This window comes from Pygocentrus nattereri, chromosome 24, assembly GCF_015220715.1.
Source record: "Pygocentrus nattereri isolate fPygNat1 chromosome 24, fPygNat1.pri, whole genome shotgun sequence".
Taxonomy (NCBI): Eukaryota; Metazoa; Chordata; class Actinopteri; order Characiformes; family Serrasalmidae; genus Pygocentrus; species Pygocentrus nattereri.
Window position 1 is genome coordinate 13016183 of NC_051234.1, and position 19080 is coordinate 13035262.

Genomic DNA, 19080 nt, shown 5'->3' on the forward strand with positions numbered 1-19080 from the left:
ATAATCTTTCCATTCACTTCCATTATTCATTAATATGCAAAAGGATATGCCGCTTAATATGCAACATTAGTTAATCATGTCGTATGAAGATATTTTTGTCTTGTAATTAACTCAGAACTTGCAGTAGCACTGAAATGCAGTAGTTTGTAGTTACTGGTGGTCAGGGATTCAAGACTAAATCATCCTTCTTCGGCTCAGATAAAGAATTCGGGTATCATTGAAAAGAGGCATCACATTGTCATTAAATAAGTCTCCTTAAAAGATCATTTTTGCCTACTTTAAAAAGAGAGAGATTTTCCATGTTACAACCTTAAGAGCTGCAATGTATAAGAAATTCATGCCAAATAAATACACTAAAGCAAACAATTGTTTTTATAAGGTAAGGAAATCTTTACGAGGATTTAAATTCTTGCCCATAGAGAACATATGGGCTTGATGCTTGTACAGTAGGCTTGCTCAAAGGACACCTATGTTTAAAAAGATTTTAAAAATTCTTCCAAAATCTAACAGTGCACCCACAAGTGTATTACTTGGTAGACACAATGACGTATAACATCTGTAAAAGTACACTTTCTTCTATTTTGTTGTCTCAGACAGGTGTCCTTAAATAGACCACTAAGGCCTAGTATTAATTCTTCCAAAGCTTGAAGCAAGACCTTAAAATTGCTGTGCACTGCTGTTCCCCAGTCCCCCTGACACTGTTTTGATTAGTTTTGGACCAGGCAACTAGTGCTCTGTGATGTGCAAAAAGACAAATGGATGTAATACCTGCAAGACTTACTTCAAAAAGTACTGACCCAAGGCAAAAATGCTTACTTTCCTTAGTTTTTTATTTAGTTATTATTTTCTGAGGGTGTCCATCAGAGCAAAATTGGAGGACATTAGGACTCCAAAATTAGTACCTTAGTTTAGAACCCAGCAATAACAGATCCATGATTGTGTGGCAGCCCATAACAGTAAAACTGCCTCTCATTAGGGGGGAGGCAGAGATACTAAAAAACAAGGGTCATATTGTGCTTTTGTGAGCCATTCGTTGAAAATAGTGTTTGTATACATTCAGAAAAAAGACATTATTATTTATACATCAGATTTATGTGGGGACATTTTTATATTGGAATTCAGGAACATCTTGAGAGAACAGTGCTTGCCGCAGGATGCATCTGGTCCTGTAAAATTTTAATGAAATATACATTTACAATTATATTTACAATTACATTTTGTTGACACTTGTTCAGACAAGTGTCCGTAATTAGTTGCTGGAACTAATGGTTCCCATCAGATGGTTGTCTATCCTTTTGTTCTACAGCGGGTACCACAAACAAGGACTCCAGAGACACAGGTGAGATTCAAGTATGACATGGAGTTTACTGGTGAGTAGTGATGAATACACGCTCCAAACACATGAGAAGAGAGAACAAATCCACACAGAACGCAAACACAAAGCCAGACCAGGGTAACACTACAAACTAGCAAATTTAAAAAAGCAAATGGGGTGGATGGCACAAAAAGCAACACTTCTCAAACACAGACCCTGTGTCGCAAGCCACTTTCAGTCCAGCTCATTCATTTCACATTGCGAAATGAAAAAACAGGGCACTGGTAACACGTAATGCACTTTAACACAGTACTAGGCCTGTATCTGGTAATGGTTCATCAAGTCATTGTGGTAACAGCAGTATTTTCACACGTTAACATATCTGAACTTTGGGTGATGTGATATCATACATTAGTATCATAATTATTCTACCTAATATCGATGGGATTAACCTAGAAATGCAGCTGTGCTGGTTAAAATGCTCCATACTGTAAAACACGTCTCAGCTGTTGTTTATCAGGCAACAGTGGCAGTTTCAATTAGCCTCAGGTTTCACAAAAGAAAACAAAGGGCTGAGCTGAGCAGTCAGAAACTCTAAGATGGTAAAGTTTGTGTGGGATTCACAATTCAGTTCTTTCTTACCATATTAAATATGGACCAATTGGCCAAATTAAAGAGGACACTATACTACAACTAAAGCTTTGTACTGAGTTTGTACTCTGTATGAGGCACAGTGTCTAAATTGAGACACAGGGTAAATAAATGAGTAGGCATATTTGTAGAATGAGATGACTGGAAAATGACGAGTAGATGATTCTAACATTCTGCAGAGGCTGTGCAAGTCGGTGGAGTTGCAGGCGTAGCGACATAAGGCATGATAGTTGGCAACAGACACTGAGAACTGAAGGCATCCTTTGGCTTTCTCTACACATGTCAGATGTAGGAAAAATATGAAACATTATTAATTAAACCATATTACTTTTGTAAATGCTCAGAAGTCCACTTATTATACTACTTACACCAGGTACACTATGTGTCTTTGTGTGTCTGGTTTGAATACAAGTGGTTTCCAGCCTTATGAAGCTTATAACAGTTTCAGCTGAGAATAAGTCACAGAGGCACTGACTCAATTTTGTGTTATTTTTGAAACTGTAATTTTGTTCATTTTTAAAGGTTTTGTAAATCTGCAAATTCAGGTATTTGGCCTCCTTGAGTCAAACATTCTCAAACATACTACCATTCTGCCCTCTGTTATATTAACAATTAGCATGCAATCTAATAAGACTGGCATGTGTAGCTGTAATTAGAAACATCAAAGTTTAAGACCTTTTCAATGTAGTGTTTCTGTTATTTTGCTACCCCTAAATATATTAGCAATTATAACTAGTTATTCTATATAAGCGCTTTCGACTTTTAGTACGTTTTCTCTGATTTCACTATTTTCTTGATAAAAATAAGAAAATGAATATATCGTGGTGTCATATGGAGGTAACATCACCTCTTGCTCTTACTCACTGAGTGGATGGAGAAAAGTTCTGTGAAGTTGGGCTGTGAGTCTCCCAGGAAAGAGCTGTTTCCGTAGGCATGATGAGGGAAGCTTTCTGTCCCCATTCCTTTAGGGCTGGACAGCAGGATACCAATCTGAGACGTCCGTACATGGTAAGGAAAATTCTTATTGGCTGCTGATGGACGTGTGATGGCCTTCAGGAGAAATGTATTGAAAGAAAAGGTGAGAAAGAAAGACATGTAAAAAAGAACAAAACTGCACTTTGTAGATTTCAATAGGATGTGCAGTATCCTGCATTAAGACTGTTGTCTGTTGCATAGGTGTGCTGTCTTTGCTGTGAGTGTGTTATGAATACTGAATATATCCAACAAATGTTTGAATAAACTGGTGCAGGCAACCAAAGTGAAGGTTGCAACAGTGTTCAACAGAAGGAGAACAAGTCTAATGATGTCTAACATTGATGTTGTGATAATATAAAATAAAACGATAAGTAATATAATTACACATACGGTCACTGTCAGGTAAAACCTGGTATTTTTTTGTCATCATCATTCGAAAATGCCATCTTTTAAATCCTTTAAACCTCACTACACTAACTTATATTGTTTATTGATGGTACTATCTCAAAGCAGAACATAGCTGAATACCGTTTTCTGTCAGCCACTGATCACTTCTTATTTTTACCAATATTTGACTACTACTACTACTACTACTACTACTACTAATAATAATAATAATAATAATAGAATTAATTAAAACCTAAGTATTAGTCATGTGGATCACATAAAAAAAACAACTGTGCAATTAAGCACAATATGACTAACACAAGTAATTTTAAACAGAACCTATGTGTTTTTCAAGATCATCTTGATGCATTTTTTGTGCAATGTGTGTTTAATGGTCATGTGAATTTTAAAGGTGTACATTTTTCCTACTACGCAACTGTATCATCAAAGCTATAACATACACAAAAGGAAACTTACTAGAAAGACTACATGGGCATAGAGGTGAATGCCGAGCTGAATGCCATTGACAATCTTTTCCCTGGCCCAGCGAGATATACCAAAGTTGGCGATCAGGGCCATGACTGGCACAGCGAAAAACCTAACAGAGAAATAAAAGAGAGAAACACATTAACAGTATTAACAAATCATATTTCTAATATTTCTAAAAGAATGTTATTAGGATGAACTAAAGCATACCACAGCACAGCAAAGGAAGAGCTCATTATATATCTACATTAAATACAGTGGTGTATGTAAGTATTCTCACTCTATCCCTTCACCACTATAGCCCAACTCCTAAGGCTTATGAAAGGAATATAGCACTAATTTCTAGGAGTTTCCATTAAACTCACCAGAGAGTGTACGCAGCAAAGAAGGGGATGTAGAATGGCTGTTTCTCTGGGTAATGTTTGAGAGACACCAGCACAGCATAGCAAAACCACACATAGGCCAGCAGCTGCAGGCCCATCAGGCCATATCCAGCAGGACTGTCATAGGCATATAGCACCTCACCTGGGTCAAAGAACTGCACACACAAATATATACTGCAAATTCAGTCAGATTCAGTAGACTCTTCTAATATATTTTCAGATTATTTTTCTTTTTAGATTCTTTCTTTAAACATCCTTAGAAATCTATATGAAATTATTAGCCAAAGCATTATGAGCACAGAAAAGAGAATAACACTGATTATCTCATAATAACAGCACAAGTCAAGTCTGGGATATTTTAGATGGTAAGTTGGTTCTCATAGTCAACATGCTGAATGCAGGAAAAATAGGTAGGTGTGAAGACAATTGTTATTTAAAGATAACTGGTCAGGGCATCTCAGAAACAGCAAGGCTTGTGGGGTGCTCCCTGTTAGCAGTGGTCTGCAGAGGAACAAACCACGAACCAGCGACATGATGTTGGGCCCCCAAGGCTCACAGAAGCACAAAGGCAAAGAAGGCTATCAAGTATGGTCTAAACCGAAGAAATGGCTACTGCGGCACAAGTCGCAGAGCTTTTTAATGATGGTTACGGGAGGAATGTGTCACAACACACAGTGCATTGCAGCCTACGGAATACAAGGCTGCATAGCCACAGGCCAGCCAGAGTGGCTATGTTTGCCCACTGTCGTTACAGATCAGGTACACCCTTTCATTGCAATGGTCTTCCCCAATGACAATGGCCACATTCAGCTGGACAATGCAGCCTGTCTAACTGCACACATTGCTTGGAAATGCGGTTTGATGAACATGACGAAGAGTTCAAGGTATTGCCCTGGCCACCAAATTCCCCAGATCTCAGTCCAATCAAGCATCTGTGGGATGTGCTGAAACAACAGGGCCGATCCACAGCAGATCCGCCTCACAACTTACTAATTAAGGATCTTTTCTTAACATCTTGGTGCCAGATATCACAGAGCACTTACAGAGGTGTTGTAGAGCTTTGACAGGTCAGGGCTGTTTGGCAACATGCAGAAGACCAACAGTATATTAGGCAGGTGGTTGTAATGTTTTGGCTCAACTGTGTATACTGTTTCTTGCAGTAACTAGGTTTCCATCAGCATATATTGTGCTTAATTTGGCATATCAAATAAAAATACTTAATGGAAATAGCAAATGTTGAACTGAATCGACATGAAACCAAAGCTGATGGAAAAGCAGCCTTATTTGCATAAAGTTTTGTGACATTTCAGGTATCTTAAATTTAATTTGACAGTTGGATGGAAACCTGACTACTGTCACCACAGTACCTACAAATGTTATTTGTTTGTTTACAACCCCATTTCCAAAAAATGCAAGTTAAAACTCTAAAACGCAAAGAAGAAACCACATATAAACAAGATCCAGAAATGCTGCCACTTTCTCTGGGCTCATGTAAAATGGACTGAGGGGAAGTGGAAAAGTCTTGGTCCAATTAATCAACATATGAAATTCATTTTGGAAATCGTGAATACTGTATCCTCCAGGCTAAAGACCACTCAGCTTTTTATCAGTGCACAGTTCAAAAGCCAGTATTCATGATGGTGTAGGGGTGCATTAGTGTACATGGCATGGATGATGTGCACATCTGTGAAGGCACCATTAATGCTGAGTGATATATACGTTTTACGGCAACATATGCTGCCATCCAGACAATGTCTTTTTCAGGGAAGGCCTTCTTTATTTTAGCAGGACAATGTCAAACCACATTCTGCATGTATTACAACAGCATGGCTCCATATTAAAAGAGTCTGGGCGCTAAAATGGCTGACCTGCAGTCCAGACCTGACACCCACTGAAAACATATGGAGGGTTATGAAATGAAAAATATGGCAAATGAGCCCCCAAAATGTTGAGTAGCTGCAATTGTATGTCAAACAAGAATGGGAAAATAATTTGACCCAAGATTTCACTTTCAAAGCTACATTAACTGGTCTCTTCAGTTGCCAAACTCTTACAGAGTGTTGTTAAAAGAAGAGATGATGAAACACATGGTAAACATGCCCACTTCCCGACTTTTTTGGAACATGTTGTTTGCATAAAATTCAAAATGGGCATGTATTTTTTCAAAAAACAATAAAATTTCTCAAAAAATAGAATTGCATTCTATTTTTATTTTGTACAAAATTCCAGTTTTTTTTTTATTAGTTTGCATTTTTCTATAAGAACAGAATTCAGAACAGAACCATGGTATAGACCTTGGTCAGAACAAAAAAACAGTTTGGATTATACTCATGAAAGAAAAGGACAGAAAAAAATATTTTAATCCAGTAAAGCATACATTTCACTCAATGAACAATAAAAAGCGATTCTCAAAGCATAAAACATGCAAAGCTGTCCAAAGAAAATCAAAGAAATGTCACATCCTACCATGGGCTCTCTCATTCTTTCTTTCTTTGCATAATAGATAATACGAGTATATACTGGTCATTGAGCACTTTCACATGTTCAAAATAATCTGCTTCCTGCAAATAAACCCACTGATGAAGAAGGATGTGACATGTTAGTGCAGATGTAGTGTCAAATTGTATATTTTTATAACCACCTGTACAATCTGCTAACTGTTGAAATCAGAAAATGGCTATTTTTGGTTTGCATGTACACACTTGCACGTTTATATAGATTATGCTGCAAACACTGATTTAAAATCCTATGTCTTTCAGTGATCATTAGCACCAAATTGAAGACTGCTGTAAATATTTCTTACCTCAGCTTCATATATGAAGAGGATGATGTAGGTAATTGTGTAGACAGTCATGTAGATGGATAGCTTGACAGAACCACTGTGACTTATTCTTGCTCTAAAATACAGAAATTGTGTTAATAAGTGTATGAACTAATACATGTTAAAGAGATGGAAAATTATGTACTTGGGGTCATTTTGTCTAGTATTTTACAGACTTTGTCCAGAAAGCAAAAATGTACCATTTCAATATAAAATCAAACAATAAGTCAGTCAAAAAACCTCACATCACTGAAATCTTCCACAGATAAAAAAAAAAACATGCATGCACAAAAATGTAAGCTACTACCTTGATAAACAACAATCAAGACAGCCAACTATATGGTCAAACTAGTATTTAGCAAGATAGCATAAACTGAGTCTACACTGAGTTTTTAGTCTATTAACACTTTAAATGTCCAGAATCTGTCAGTGGGTCCAGTTGTCCAGTCCTCACTTGTATAGCGTAAGAACCAGTTCACACTGTTGTCTTTGCTACTACATAACTATTTACTATAATAACTAATTATTATTTGTTACTAAATAATAAGGTTCAGGATGTAGTAGGCCTGGGCTAATTACTGACAGGCTTATTTATTTATGTATTTATTTCCTTACTTACTTTAGGGCTTAAGTACATTTTATTTCATGTGCATACCATATAGGTGCACTTTGTAGGCATGGTTGGGATGTCATGAAATGCAAGTAATAACTTTACTACTTTTTCAAAGTATTTAGCCAAATTCTGTTTGCAGGTATACAATTACTGACCATAGCCTATCTGTCACTATGCTGCCCATCTGCCATCATTTTTCACCCAAATTTTTTTATTCAACAGCACTACTGCTGACCACCAGTAGACCATTACTAGCACAGCAATGACTCCCACTTGATAGTGATTTCAAATACCATTGCTGCTGCTCTTGAAATCACTCATACCAGCCCAACACTCACTATTCTGCTGCTCTCATTCGGTAATCTTGAGGGTACATAATGTATAAGTACATTTGCAGACTATATCTTTTCCCATGCATAATGTGTGTTATTTAGCATTTAGCATTTCTCTGCTGATGGTATAATTTGTGCACATAAATACTTGGGAAAAATCAATCTTACCTAGTGACAGTAAAGCCTTTTCCCAAGAGAATCAACATCAGAAGGAAGACAAGGAAACTAACAGAGAAGAGCAGTTTGCCTAGAATGATAGGAGGTAGGGAAGAAAGCAAAACACAAATGAAGCTTTTAGTGGTTTCTTGAAAACGTCTTGGTAAAACTGAAACTTAAAATAAATTGTATACAATGGCAGCTGTGGCAGCAAACAAGTATATTTGTAGATGTGAAAATATAAAAAGAAAATGTATTTGACTGAACCACTGTTATTGAGCACTTTTCAAATGCCCACTACATTTAAGGTGGGGTCATTGATTTTTAAGTCAGAACAGTTTTTGCAATTTTCAGCAAAAGTCTCTTCACATTCCTGCGGTTATCAATGTAACGTAAGCTTATAGGGAAAAAACAGTCTCTTTTCATGGTCAAGGCTTTGTAAATGGGAGAAAAAAACAGGCAGGTACATGAGCAACATTCAACATTAAAGAAAAATACAAATTGCTGTAGCCTTGCTTTATAGCCAGACAGGTTTTGCATAGTGTATTTCAAGCTAACAAAGTGGCCTCTGGGCTTTGATAGACTAGAGCATGTTTGATTTGACCTTTACTCCATCCCCTCAATAAAGGAGTAAACAAACACATTTATACTGCATGTATTTTAGTGAATTCTTTTTTTTCTCTTAAACTTATATTTTTAAAACACACGTACCTTCCTTCTTTATTTATATATATTCTTTATATATTCTTATATATATTCTTATCTATATATCTATATATATCTATATATAAGAATATACATATGCTGTGTTAATGTCTGTGTTTTCATCATTATTTGTGACAATTACTAACTGAGCACCAGCATAGAGGCTTTCTAGCGGCTTTGAGAGAAATACTGAAAAGAGGGGCTGCATTTGGCTGTTGAGTTTAAAAAGAGCTAACATCAACTGACATCCTCCAAAACTGACCCTACCTTTAATTCTTCTTGACTACATGAAAGGTAGACAGAATGCACTGCTCATCTGTCTGCCTACATTACCCTTCTTGGCATTTTCAAAACCTGCTTTGTCAGCAAAAATTGCTATTATACTATGTTGTACCATAAAAGTGACAACTTACAACTAAAACTTTGACTCGCTTCTTTGAAATTGTAAACATCTTCCAAATTGCCTGGGACAATCAGTTTCTAGTTACTCTGTGCATTCATTCAAACAGAGTAAATAAATGCTTATCATGATAACAGAATTGACAATAGGAACCAAGAGCCACATTAAAACTTTTTAGCTTTTGTCCTTTATTAGCCTAACAGGCTAACTGAGGTTTATCAATTTGTTTTCAAGAGTACCCACAGGCTGCAAAATTTCACTGTCTGACTGAGAATTTCTAAGGTTCCATTTTTATGTGCTCATTATGCAGCTTCTGCTTATAACCCTAATTTGAACAAGTATGTAAATTAGGGAAATTACCACTATAATTACAAGGCTGAGTCTATCAGAAGTAAAGATGAGGAGGGGTTAATCACTCTGTGAAAGACTGCACTGGCAAATAATTCAAGAATTATTTGAAAAATAATTTCAAATAAGTTCTTAATTTTCAATTAAGAAAAACTGTGCAATAATTCAAGAATAATGTTTCTGAACATAAAATGGCAAAGACGTTTTGCTTTTCATCATCTACTGAACATAATAACATTAAAAGATTCAGAGAACCTGGCGAAGTCTATGTATGCAAGAGACAAGGTCAAAACCAATATTTGTTGGCCGTGATCTTCAGGCACTCACGTTGCACTGCATTAAAAACAGACATGACTCTACAAAGAGTATCACGGCATAGGCTCAGAAATACTTCTGAAAACCACTGTCTGTGAAAACAGTTCATCACTGCATCCAAAAAACAAGTTAAAACTCTAAAATGCAAAGAAGAATCCAACATAAACAGGATCCAGAAATGCTGCCATCTTCTCTGGGCCCACGCTCATTTAAAATAGAATGAGTGGAAGTGGAAAAGTGTCCGTTGCTGACAAATCAACATTTGAAGTTCTTTTTGGAAATCATGGACATTGTGTCCTCTGGTGTAAAAGACATTCAGCTTGCTACCAGTGCACAGTTCAAAAGCCAATATTCATGATAGTATAGGGGGCATTAGTGCACATGGCATGGGTGACAGCCACCATTAATGCTGAAGGATATATATACACGTGTTGTCATCTAGACAACATCTTTTTCAGTGAAGGCCTTGCTACTTTCAGCAAGATAATGCCACACCACATTCTGCATGTATTACAACAAGATTGCATGGAATTACAACAAGATGGAATGGTAAAATGTTTCACTTTCAACATCTGACATGTGTATTATGTTCTATTTTCAATAAAATATGGGTCTACGTGATTTGCAAATCATTGCATTGTTTTAATTTACATTTATTTACAGTGTCCCAACTGTTGTATAATTTGAGTTGCAGTACAGTACAGTGACATACAGCTAGACCTCTTTGATTAGATGTTTACACAGGAAGGTAGCATCTGATTTGTTACCAGGAACTAAAAATGTGTTTTCACAAGGCCACAGGCCATAGCTCAGCATTTCTACCAGCCCCAAGAAACAGAACACCTCTCTACACCTTGTCAGTTTCCACTCCAACACCTTGTTTGGGAACTGAATTTTCACACTCACACTCTTAAAAATAACAGGGCTGCAAAAAAGCATTCTTTTGAGCAAAGCCACAGAAGAAGCACCTTTTGGTCCCTAAAGAGCAGGAGCAGTGGGAGGCTTTTTAAAGAAACGAGATACGCAATTTTGAAAAATCTTTTTTAATGTTTGAATAATATCCACAATGTTATTTTTGTAAGCAGGAGAGAAAGATAAAGAAGGGAAATTAGCAATGCACCTCAGTTTTTCAAACATGTTGTTTTGTAAGATTAACGTGTGCGTTAACAAGGTTCTTAGGCAACAAATGTTCTCTTGTCTGTGGGTTTTCCCCTAAACACACTCATCAAATGCTTCTTTTCAAAGTGTGTTGCTGCTAAAGCATTAGGTGATTCCATCAATATCATGAAAAACCTTTCAGTAAAATCTTGTTATATGACAGTTGTTCGTATATTTTTAGTAGTTTATTTTTTATGTGAACATCCCCCAAAATAAAACCTGGCAGGTATGTGATCACGATCCTACACAAATTAAGCCCTGGTGGGGGGTGAGCGGGCTGAGTCAGGCTGGGTCTGGTAATGTTCCTTTCTATGTGGACAGCAAGCCACAATTGCTATAGCATTATTTCTTATTCTGCCTCTAAGTAACCATAAGAATACCTGAACTTATGAATATAAATATCAATATTGCTTCACTCACCAAGTATCTTTAGACTTCCATTCCCCACTCCATCTCTGGCATACAGGCCCCAGTAGATGCAAAAGAAGAGCAGACTGAGAACTGAGGACAAAAAACAAAGAACTACAATGAAAGACAAAGCAATGAATACTGACAGGTGAATAAGATCACGGCACAGGGAGAGGATAAAGATGGATGAATAGGAAGATTAGATAAAAGACAATAGCGGCAAAAATTGGAAGCTAGATTTGTTGAAATCAAGATATATATAGGGCTGCAACCTCTATAATATATGTGCATCATTTGTTTTAGTCTTTCTAATAGGACAATGAGAAAGAAACAGTCTCCTCAAGTTATGGGGACATTCTTTGGTCCCCACAAATTATAAATGTCCTTTTGTTTCTAAAGTTAAGTTGAAGAATTCCATGCTGTTGTTTGAAATTCGGTATTTGTGTGTGTGTGTGTGTGTGTGTGTGTGCAGCAGCACAGCAGTATTAGTTACAGTTCTCCTTTTCTCACCCTCGACTCCAGCTGCAGTCATAAACATTTTATAGGTTGTATGGAGCAGCTGTCTTCCCTTCAGATTATCTAAAGGAATTACAGACAGAGAGAGAGAGAGAGAGAGAGAGAGAGAGAGAGAGAGAGAGAGAGAGAGAGAGAGAGATAGAGAGAGAGAGAGAGAGAGAGAGAGAGAGAGAGAGAGAGAGAGAGGCCTCTTAAAAGAACATTCATTCAAAAAACTGTCCTGTATATTGTTGTATTTTTAATTTGAGTTTTTTTGCAATACTGTGTTCATTTTTTTCTGACAGGTAGAGTAAAAAATGTATGTTTGTAGATTAAAACAACAGTTAAAACAATTTACATACAATTTTACACTTACTCCAAATGCAGTCAATCAGCCAAGACCTATCTGCTGTCCACACTTTGCTTCTTTAGTTTAGCACTATAGCTGTGAAGCTAATGTTGCAAACAAACACTAGAAATCAATAGTGACATAAATTGTTCTCACAAAAACAGTACTTTTCTTAACTCGCTGCAACCACATCCAGGTCTTCATCAAGGTCACACAGACTTGGTGTGGTTTAAGGCACAACATGATTTATTATGAATTATAGAAATGAACAAAACTTTTTACATGCACATCACGCAGTATAGATGCAATAGATTATGTTTTTGATTTCTCTTTGTTAAGATTTGATTTTGGTTAAGAAGTGGAAAACTGTATATTTGATATTTCATGGAACCATTACTTCAAAGATAGTGTAGCTTTATTTTAGATGTGCAAAACATTGAGCTGCTACTGTTATCTTATTAACTAATTAACTCATTAAGGAAACAAACTTACATGCAAAGTAGCAGGAGAGAGTGAACACTGTGGCAAATATCACTAAGAATGTGATGTCCGTTTCCAAAATTCCTGACAAAGACAAAAGCAAGAGAGGGACAGTGAAAGTTCAGTCAGCAATCAGAGCACATACAGTAATTAACAGCATAAAAATGGTATGGAAACAAATAACACATGTGGCCCAAACAAGTGTGCATCTAATCCTCATTTTCACACCAAAACCTTACCTTTTTTATTTATTTTAATGCCATTTGAAAACATTGTGCTACAAATTGATAACAAATGAACAAACAGAAATGGTGTAAAATATTTTGAATATAACATTAGAACAAATAAACCTTAGTTAGTTCAGTTAAGAAGATAATGTCAGGTTTTATTCCTATTAGTGTTTCAGAGATATAAGGTTTGCAAAAGTTACATATACCCTGCTTCAGTCTAACATGACTGTAACTCACCAAATTCATCTGCAGAGAAATGCTGTGTCCAGAAAGACTGCCCATTGGTCAGTTTCATCTCATACTCCAACTGCAGCCCTCCTCCCTGTGTGAGTATGTGTTTATATGTGTGTTTGGTTTGTACATGTGTCAGAGTGAGAGAGGGCAAGAGGGAGAGAGTGAGAGACAGACAAACACTGTGCACACAAAGAGATTATCTATAAAGGACTTCAAAGCACCAGACCTTCCAGTTGTTGAGAGGATTTGAGAAGGGTTTGAAAAAAAGGAGTTACGCTTTGATTGCATTTGGCAGGAAAACTCCTCTCTTCATCAAAAGGGTGAAGAGCATGAAGCATACACTGTCACAAAATCAATGTAGCCAGAGATGGAGTGAGGCTAGAAGAGGGAAGGGATGAGAGAGAGAGCGAGAGAGAGAGAAAGAGAGAGAGAGAGAGAGAGCGAAGAGAGAGTGAAAGAGAGAGAATAAGCGAGAAAAGAGGGGTAAGGAATCAAAGACTGGAACACATGACAGGATTGTGAAGAACCAAAGGGGTAGAAAACAGAAAAAGTAATCAGATCTCTTATACTCTCTGATGCTCACATGCATAAGAAAAGAACAAGCATGGACAGACAGACATACATATACATCACACACTCATATCTAGGGGCAAAGTAGCATGTCCATGGCCTGGCTACATGTCTTTGGACTGTGACAGTAAATCCATGCAGACACAGGGAGAACATGCAAACTCCACACAGAAAGGACCCTGGGTGCCCAGCCTCCACAAAATAATAAAAAGCCCAAATAATATGACAACACCCACTTTATAAATGGCATATGTGGACCATTCTACCTAATTAGTTAAAAATGTGATCCAACAGTAAGAAAATAAACACATTAAAAACTAACAGTTAAGTATTCAGACATTAGATATTTACAATGATTATGTTATTAGCTACTGAAATCCAAGGCATTAGTTGGGACATTTTTCAGTTTTTGAGATCATTTGAAAGTATCTGTTGACCAAAAGAAACGGCCCAAAATGACTTGGAAAACGTCTGGTTCCATTGGCTTACATTAAAAGTAAAGTAGGTTTTCTCATTTTCCATTTATCATGAGTTCATATTTTCTAAATAATAAAAAAGACTACTATCCCTCACTTTCATGTCACTACCAAAAAAAATCTAAATTTAGAGCAGGAGCTGAGACTGCATCCCTGTCCCTCATGGCCACATGGTGAGCACTTAGATCCTACTGTTTTAAAGTAAATGTGTCCCAAAGTCTGAAAATGATTGAAAGTGATCTTTAAAAATTGTCCCTACTTAAACATGTGTTCTTCACAATTAAGCATCTTTTTGGGCCAGATTCATAACGCACAGCAGCAGATTTACAGCAATGTAAAGAGCAAATAGTGAGTCGGCAACATATTTGCTCATTCATTAACAAGGCTTACCAGTGTGTTTTACCACTTGTGCAATGTGAGGCATGACAGCACATTTCCTTAATATGGCAGTATCAATACATAAAACGACACAATACCGCCAAAAAATAATGAATAAACTGCTCTGACATTAAGAATCCAATGTGAATAAAATAATATTTTCATTTTCATCAAAAAAGTTTGGTCACACTCAGCTAATTAACCAAAATATTTAAAAAACACATTTTGATCTGTTTGGATGGAGCAGCAGGGCAAACCTTCCTTGGTTGTATGAGGTTTAGATTGTTCTGATTTAATTGGCACCCTACTTAAATCTGCTTCCTCTTGGGTCAAATTCAGTGTGAATCATGTCCTGTGCACGGAAAGCAGGTTTAATTTGTACTCGTACTATGGCACTTAAACGCAGTATTTACAAAGACAGAGATTTGATTGTTGGGATATTGCGAGTTCAAATCTCAACAGTTACACAACTAAGAAAGTCAGTAATTATCAGCACATTATTTGAGAAATTTTCACTAATACAGATAAACCATGGATCATAACTAATCACTGAATACTTTACTGCATCTCATGATCAATCACAAATCTTACTTAGCCATTCAAATCATCCTACATATATGAATCATTTTTGGTCAAAATAATACAGGCTAATCTTTATCCAGATCATTAATGTATTTTCAATACATTGCAAGGTGTTTTGAGCATTGCAATCACAATCTTGAGCAATATAATTGCTAGATGATATTTTGTCCTTATTACATAGACCTATCCAGAAAAAACCTTCATTCCCCTTCTTATTGTTTTCATTGTTGGAGTGAAAGTTCCATTCAGTTTATCCGGTTAATTGGAATGTTTGCTACTTTTCTTTGACTGCTTGGAGCTGGCCGCTCTCTAGACCTCAACAGAGGCTGAGCATCCTCATTAGTGATGCTCTGCCAGGCCTGTAATGCAATCATTTTCAGTTCTGCTTCTTTTGAGGACAGTCTTTGCCTCTAGTCCTGCTTTCAATAAGTGAAATACATTCTCAATGGGATCCAGGTCATTTAATATATTTGACTAGTCAAGAATATTTCACTTTCTGGTCTTGAAAACTCCATAATTGCTTTAGGTGCATCTTTGGGGTCACTGTACTCCTGCAAGCTCAAGCACAGTCTAGGTTTTCATCATTTGCTTGGATCTAAGCATGTAAGATGCCTCTGTACACTTCAGAATTCATACTGATGCTGCTTTGTGCAGAAACAGCATGAATACAGACAAGTGATCCGGTTCTACTGCAGTCATACATTATCACAGCCCATGTTAGAGAAGAGGTGTTCAGCCTTTTTTCTCCACATACTGGTATAAGGTATGTTTGTTGCATCTGTCCACAGGATTTGTCCAAGCACTCTACAGGATTTTAAATGTATTTTTTAATCAAAGTAAGCAGTAAGCCTATCATTTCACGATGTTTAACAGTGGTGTGCCTCTTTTGAGGTTATTGTGTGTTCTTCTTGCTCAGTCTACATACTGAAGATTATTCTTGATGTGTTCTACACTCTAAGGAGTTTGTCTTCATGATTCTCCAGGGTATATTGTGATTTTTCCATCTAAATTCACACGACCAAATCGTAAGGCAAATTATTCAGTATCTGCATGAAATAAACGCAAATTTTTATTTTATTTATTTTTTTTTTTTGTAAAAGCTCAACTCAAATGAACACAAAATGTTTTAGGATCACACACATATTGCTATATGCTTAAAATTTACTGCTGAAAGCCAAAAATCTTACACACCCTTTGTATTTTGTATTTTACAAAAAACAGAGTAGATCACTGAGTAGATCACTGAAGAGACGCCATCTGTTTGTAGTTCATAGCCCAGATTTGTGGAAAAATGGGTCAGTAGAAAAAAAAAATCAGCTCCTTTTATAATGGTTTAAAATAACATTACCCAACTATTTGACTGGAAAGAAGGCAGTTACAGCCTCATGACACCCACCTTTTGAATGTAGCTTATGAAATACAAAAGTTATGAAGAATAAAACACATTCTGGAACCACCGGTGGTTCAAAGGAGTTTAAGAGGATCCACCAGTTTTCTCACTGCTAAGCTCATCAGCACACTTAATGGTGTGGCAAACAACTGGTTACTCTGGCAACTCTGATTAATTTATTCTGATTTTTCAGCTTTTGTTAGCTCTCTCTTGTGCATGAACTAATGATGCAACTAAACACAGCTGCCAAAGAAACAATTGAGCAGCCTGTAGGCTGACACGTTTTAATGGGACAGCAAGAAGGGATACAGTCAGTAACTCTATACCAACAGCATGTAGCTATATGGTAGGTATACCTGAAATGGCCAATGAGTATAGATATGAGGTAAATGTTTAATAATATTAAATATTTAATGTTTCACATTAACAGTATTGACAGTTTGATTCACTACTCACCCCACATTTGCTGAGGGCGATGTACCACCATCTCTCTCTAACTGAACGAAAACTGCGCCCCCCAACACAGCTCAGAATTTCTTCATCTCCCTCTCCTTCAACCTGAGACATAAAGAATTACACTCACATCTCAACATCTGTCATCATCTTATAAACTAAACAAGACATGAATCTTTTAAATCTTACCACTAGGGTGTAAATTTCACAACACTGTGACTGGATTATAATATGGTGCGTCAGCAAATCTCAAATTGAAAGCGTGATTTTGTCAGGATAGTTTTTTCCATTTTTATGTAAATGCAATGAGTGGAAATGAGTAGATAAATTATTAAATATCAATTCAAGCAATTGAATCATGATTCAAACGATCAGACCGCTACTTACAACGCATCCGGACCAGGTGTAGCGGGTGGTGAGGTTGATGACTTGATTGTTTTCAGGCCTCAGGACCGCCTCCTTCTGGTAGCAGTCCTGTGGTACATACACAAATATCCTCTTAACATAAGAACATAAACTTGGCTTTAGTCTTTCATGTGCTTAAACGAAGCAGGTAAAATGGAGAGAGAGAGAGAGAGAGAGAGAGAGAGAGAGAGAGAGAGAGAGAGAGAGCGAGCAGGTTTGTACTTGCATTGCACAGTTCTTTTCAATGCAACACCGTGATTAACAATTTATATTTTTGTCTTTTTATTTACATAATCTAAAACTACATTGATGGCTGTAGGTAAATCAAACTGTGGATGCGCACAGATGCATTCATTAGCACATCTAAAATACAGTAGTGAAGAGTTTATTCAGTACAATATGAGACCTTATGTTCGTAGAAACAACCGACACAAGCTATAACTCATACTGATTTTAAACACAGTGTGATGAATGTTAAGCTATACTGTGTGTCATTTCTCATTCAGAACACCATTTCTCCATCACAACATGCTGAAAGAAGCTGTGTTTAAATGATTTAGGTACTTATTTGATTTACTGAACATTTCATTGGGTTGGACAGTATCCACAAACATCCCCATACCTTCAAAACATCCTCAAAGATTTCTGCAGTATTTTCAAGCTACCGTTCAATAAATGTCACACCATTTATCTGACTATTGCTAAAGGTTAAAGAGCGACGCTAACTAGGAGAGAGGAGATAGTTAGCATTAGCTTAGCTAGCATGGTAACAGCTCTGCACACTACAGAATATGTTCCAATTCTAGTTAAACTAAATTTAGCGTAGAAGTCATTGGTGAATATATGCAAATTATTAATAATTTATTGTATTTCACACTTTTCTCTTGTGATAAAGTAGATAATAAGAGTGCTTTGCACTGCTGTTGTCTCTTAATATTATGAATATGATATGAATGGTGATCTGCTCAAAATGTAAATTTGTATCATTATTAAGTGAAAATATCCATCCATCCATCCATTTTCTAAGCCGCTTCTCCGTCTGGGTCACAGGGGGGTGCTGGAGCCTATCCCAGCAGTCTTCAGGCGGAAGGCAGGATACACCCTGGATGGGTCGCCAGTCCATCGCAGGGCAGACAGACAGTCACTCACACCTAGGGGCAATTTAGCACGTCCAATTGGCCTGACTGCATGTCTCTGGACTGTGGGAGGAAACCGGAGGAAACCCACACAGACATGGGGAGAACATGCAAACTCCACACAGAGAGGACCCCGGTCGCCCGGCCAGGGAATCGAACCCAAGCCCTCCTCGCTGTGAGGCGACAGCGCTACCCACCACGCCACCGTGCCGCCTAAGTGAAAATACTTGTAAATAATACATTTAAATACTTCCTCTTGGTGCCATGATCAATGTGGAACATTTTGTTTTTAACTTGACCGTTTATCTGTTTAGTTAAAGTATATTTGTAGCTCCTTCTTACTGCTCTGCTCATCATATTGTTGTCAGAAGAAAACTGTTTTTCAGTTTTTGAGATAATTTGAAAAAGCATGTTACCCTTTACAATGTGTGTAAATTTCATGATAAATG

General features: G+C 37.0%; 1 protein-coding gene across 1 annotated transcript in view; it reads right to left on the reverse strand.

The window, feature by feature from the left end:
* Positions 1-19080, reverse strand: part of tmem145 (transmembrane protein 145) — a 50822-nt gene that overhangs the window by 2657 nt on the left and 29085 nt on the right. The window contains exons 4-14 of the mRNA XM_017703875.2: positions 17478-17564; positions 17094-17195; positions 13245-13329; positions 12790-12861; positions 11964-12032; positions 11466-11546; positions 8132-8210; positions 7001-7094; positions 4180-4352; positions 3806-3926; positions 2831-3016 (exon numbers count right to left, since the gene is read on the reverse strand). Coding sequence (XP_017559364.1) covers positions 2831-3016; positions 3806-3926; positions 4180-4352; positions 7001-7094; positions 8132-8210; positions 11466-11546; positions 11964-12032; positions 12790-12861; positions 13245-13329; positions 17094-17195; positions 17478-17564 — 1149 coding nt within the window. The remainder of the gene's footprint in view (positions 1-2830; positions 3017-3805; positions 3927-4179; positions 4353-7000; positions 7095-8131; positions 8211-11465; positions 11547-11963; positions 12033-12789; positions 12862-13244; positions 13330-17093; positions 17196-17477; positions 17565-19080) is intronic.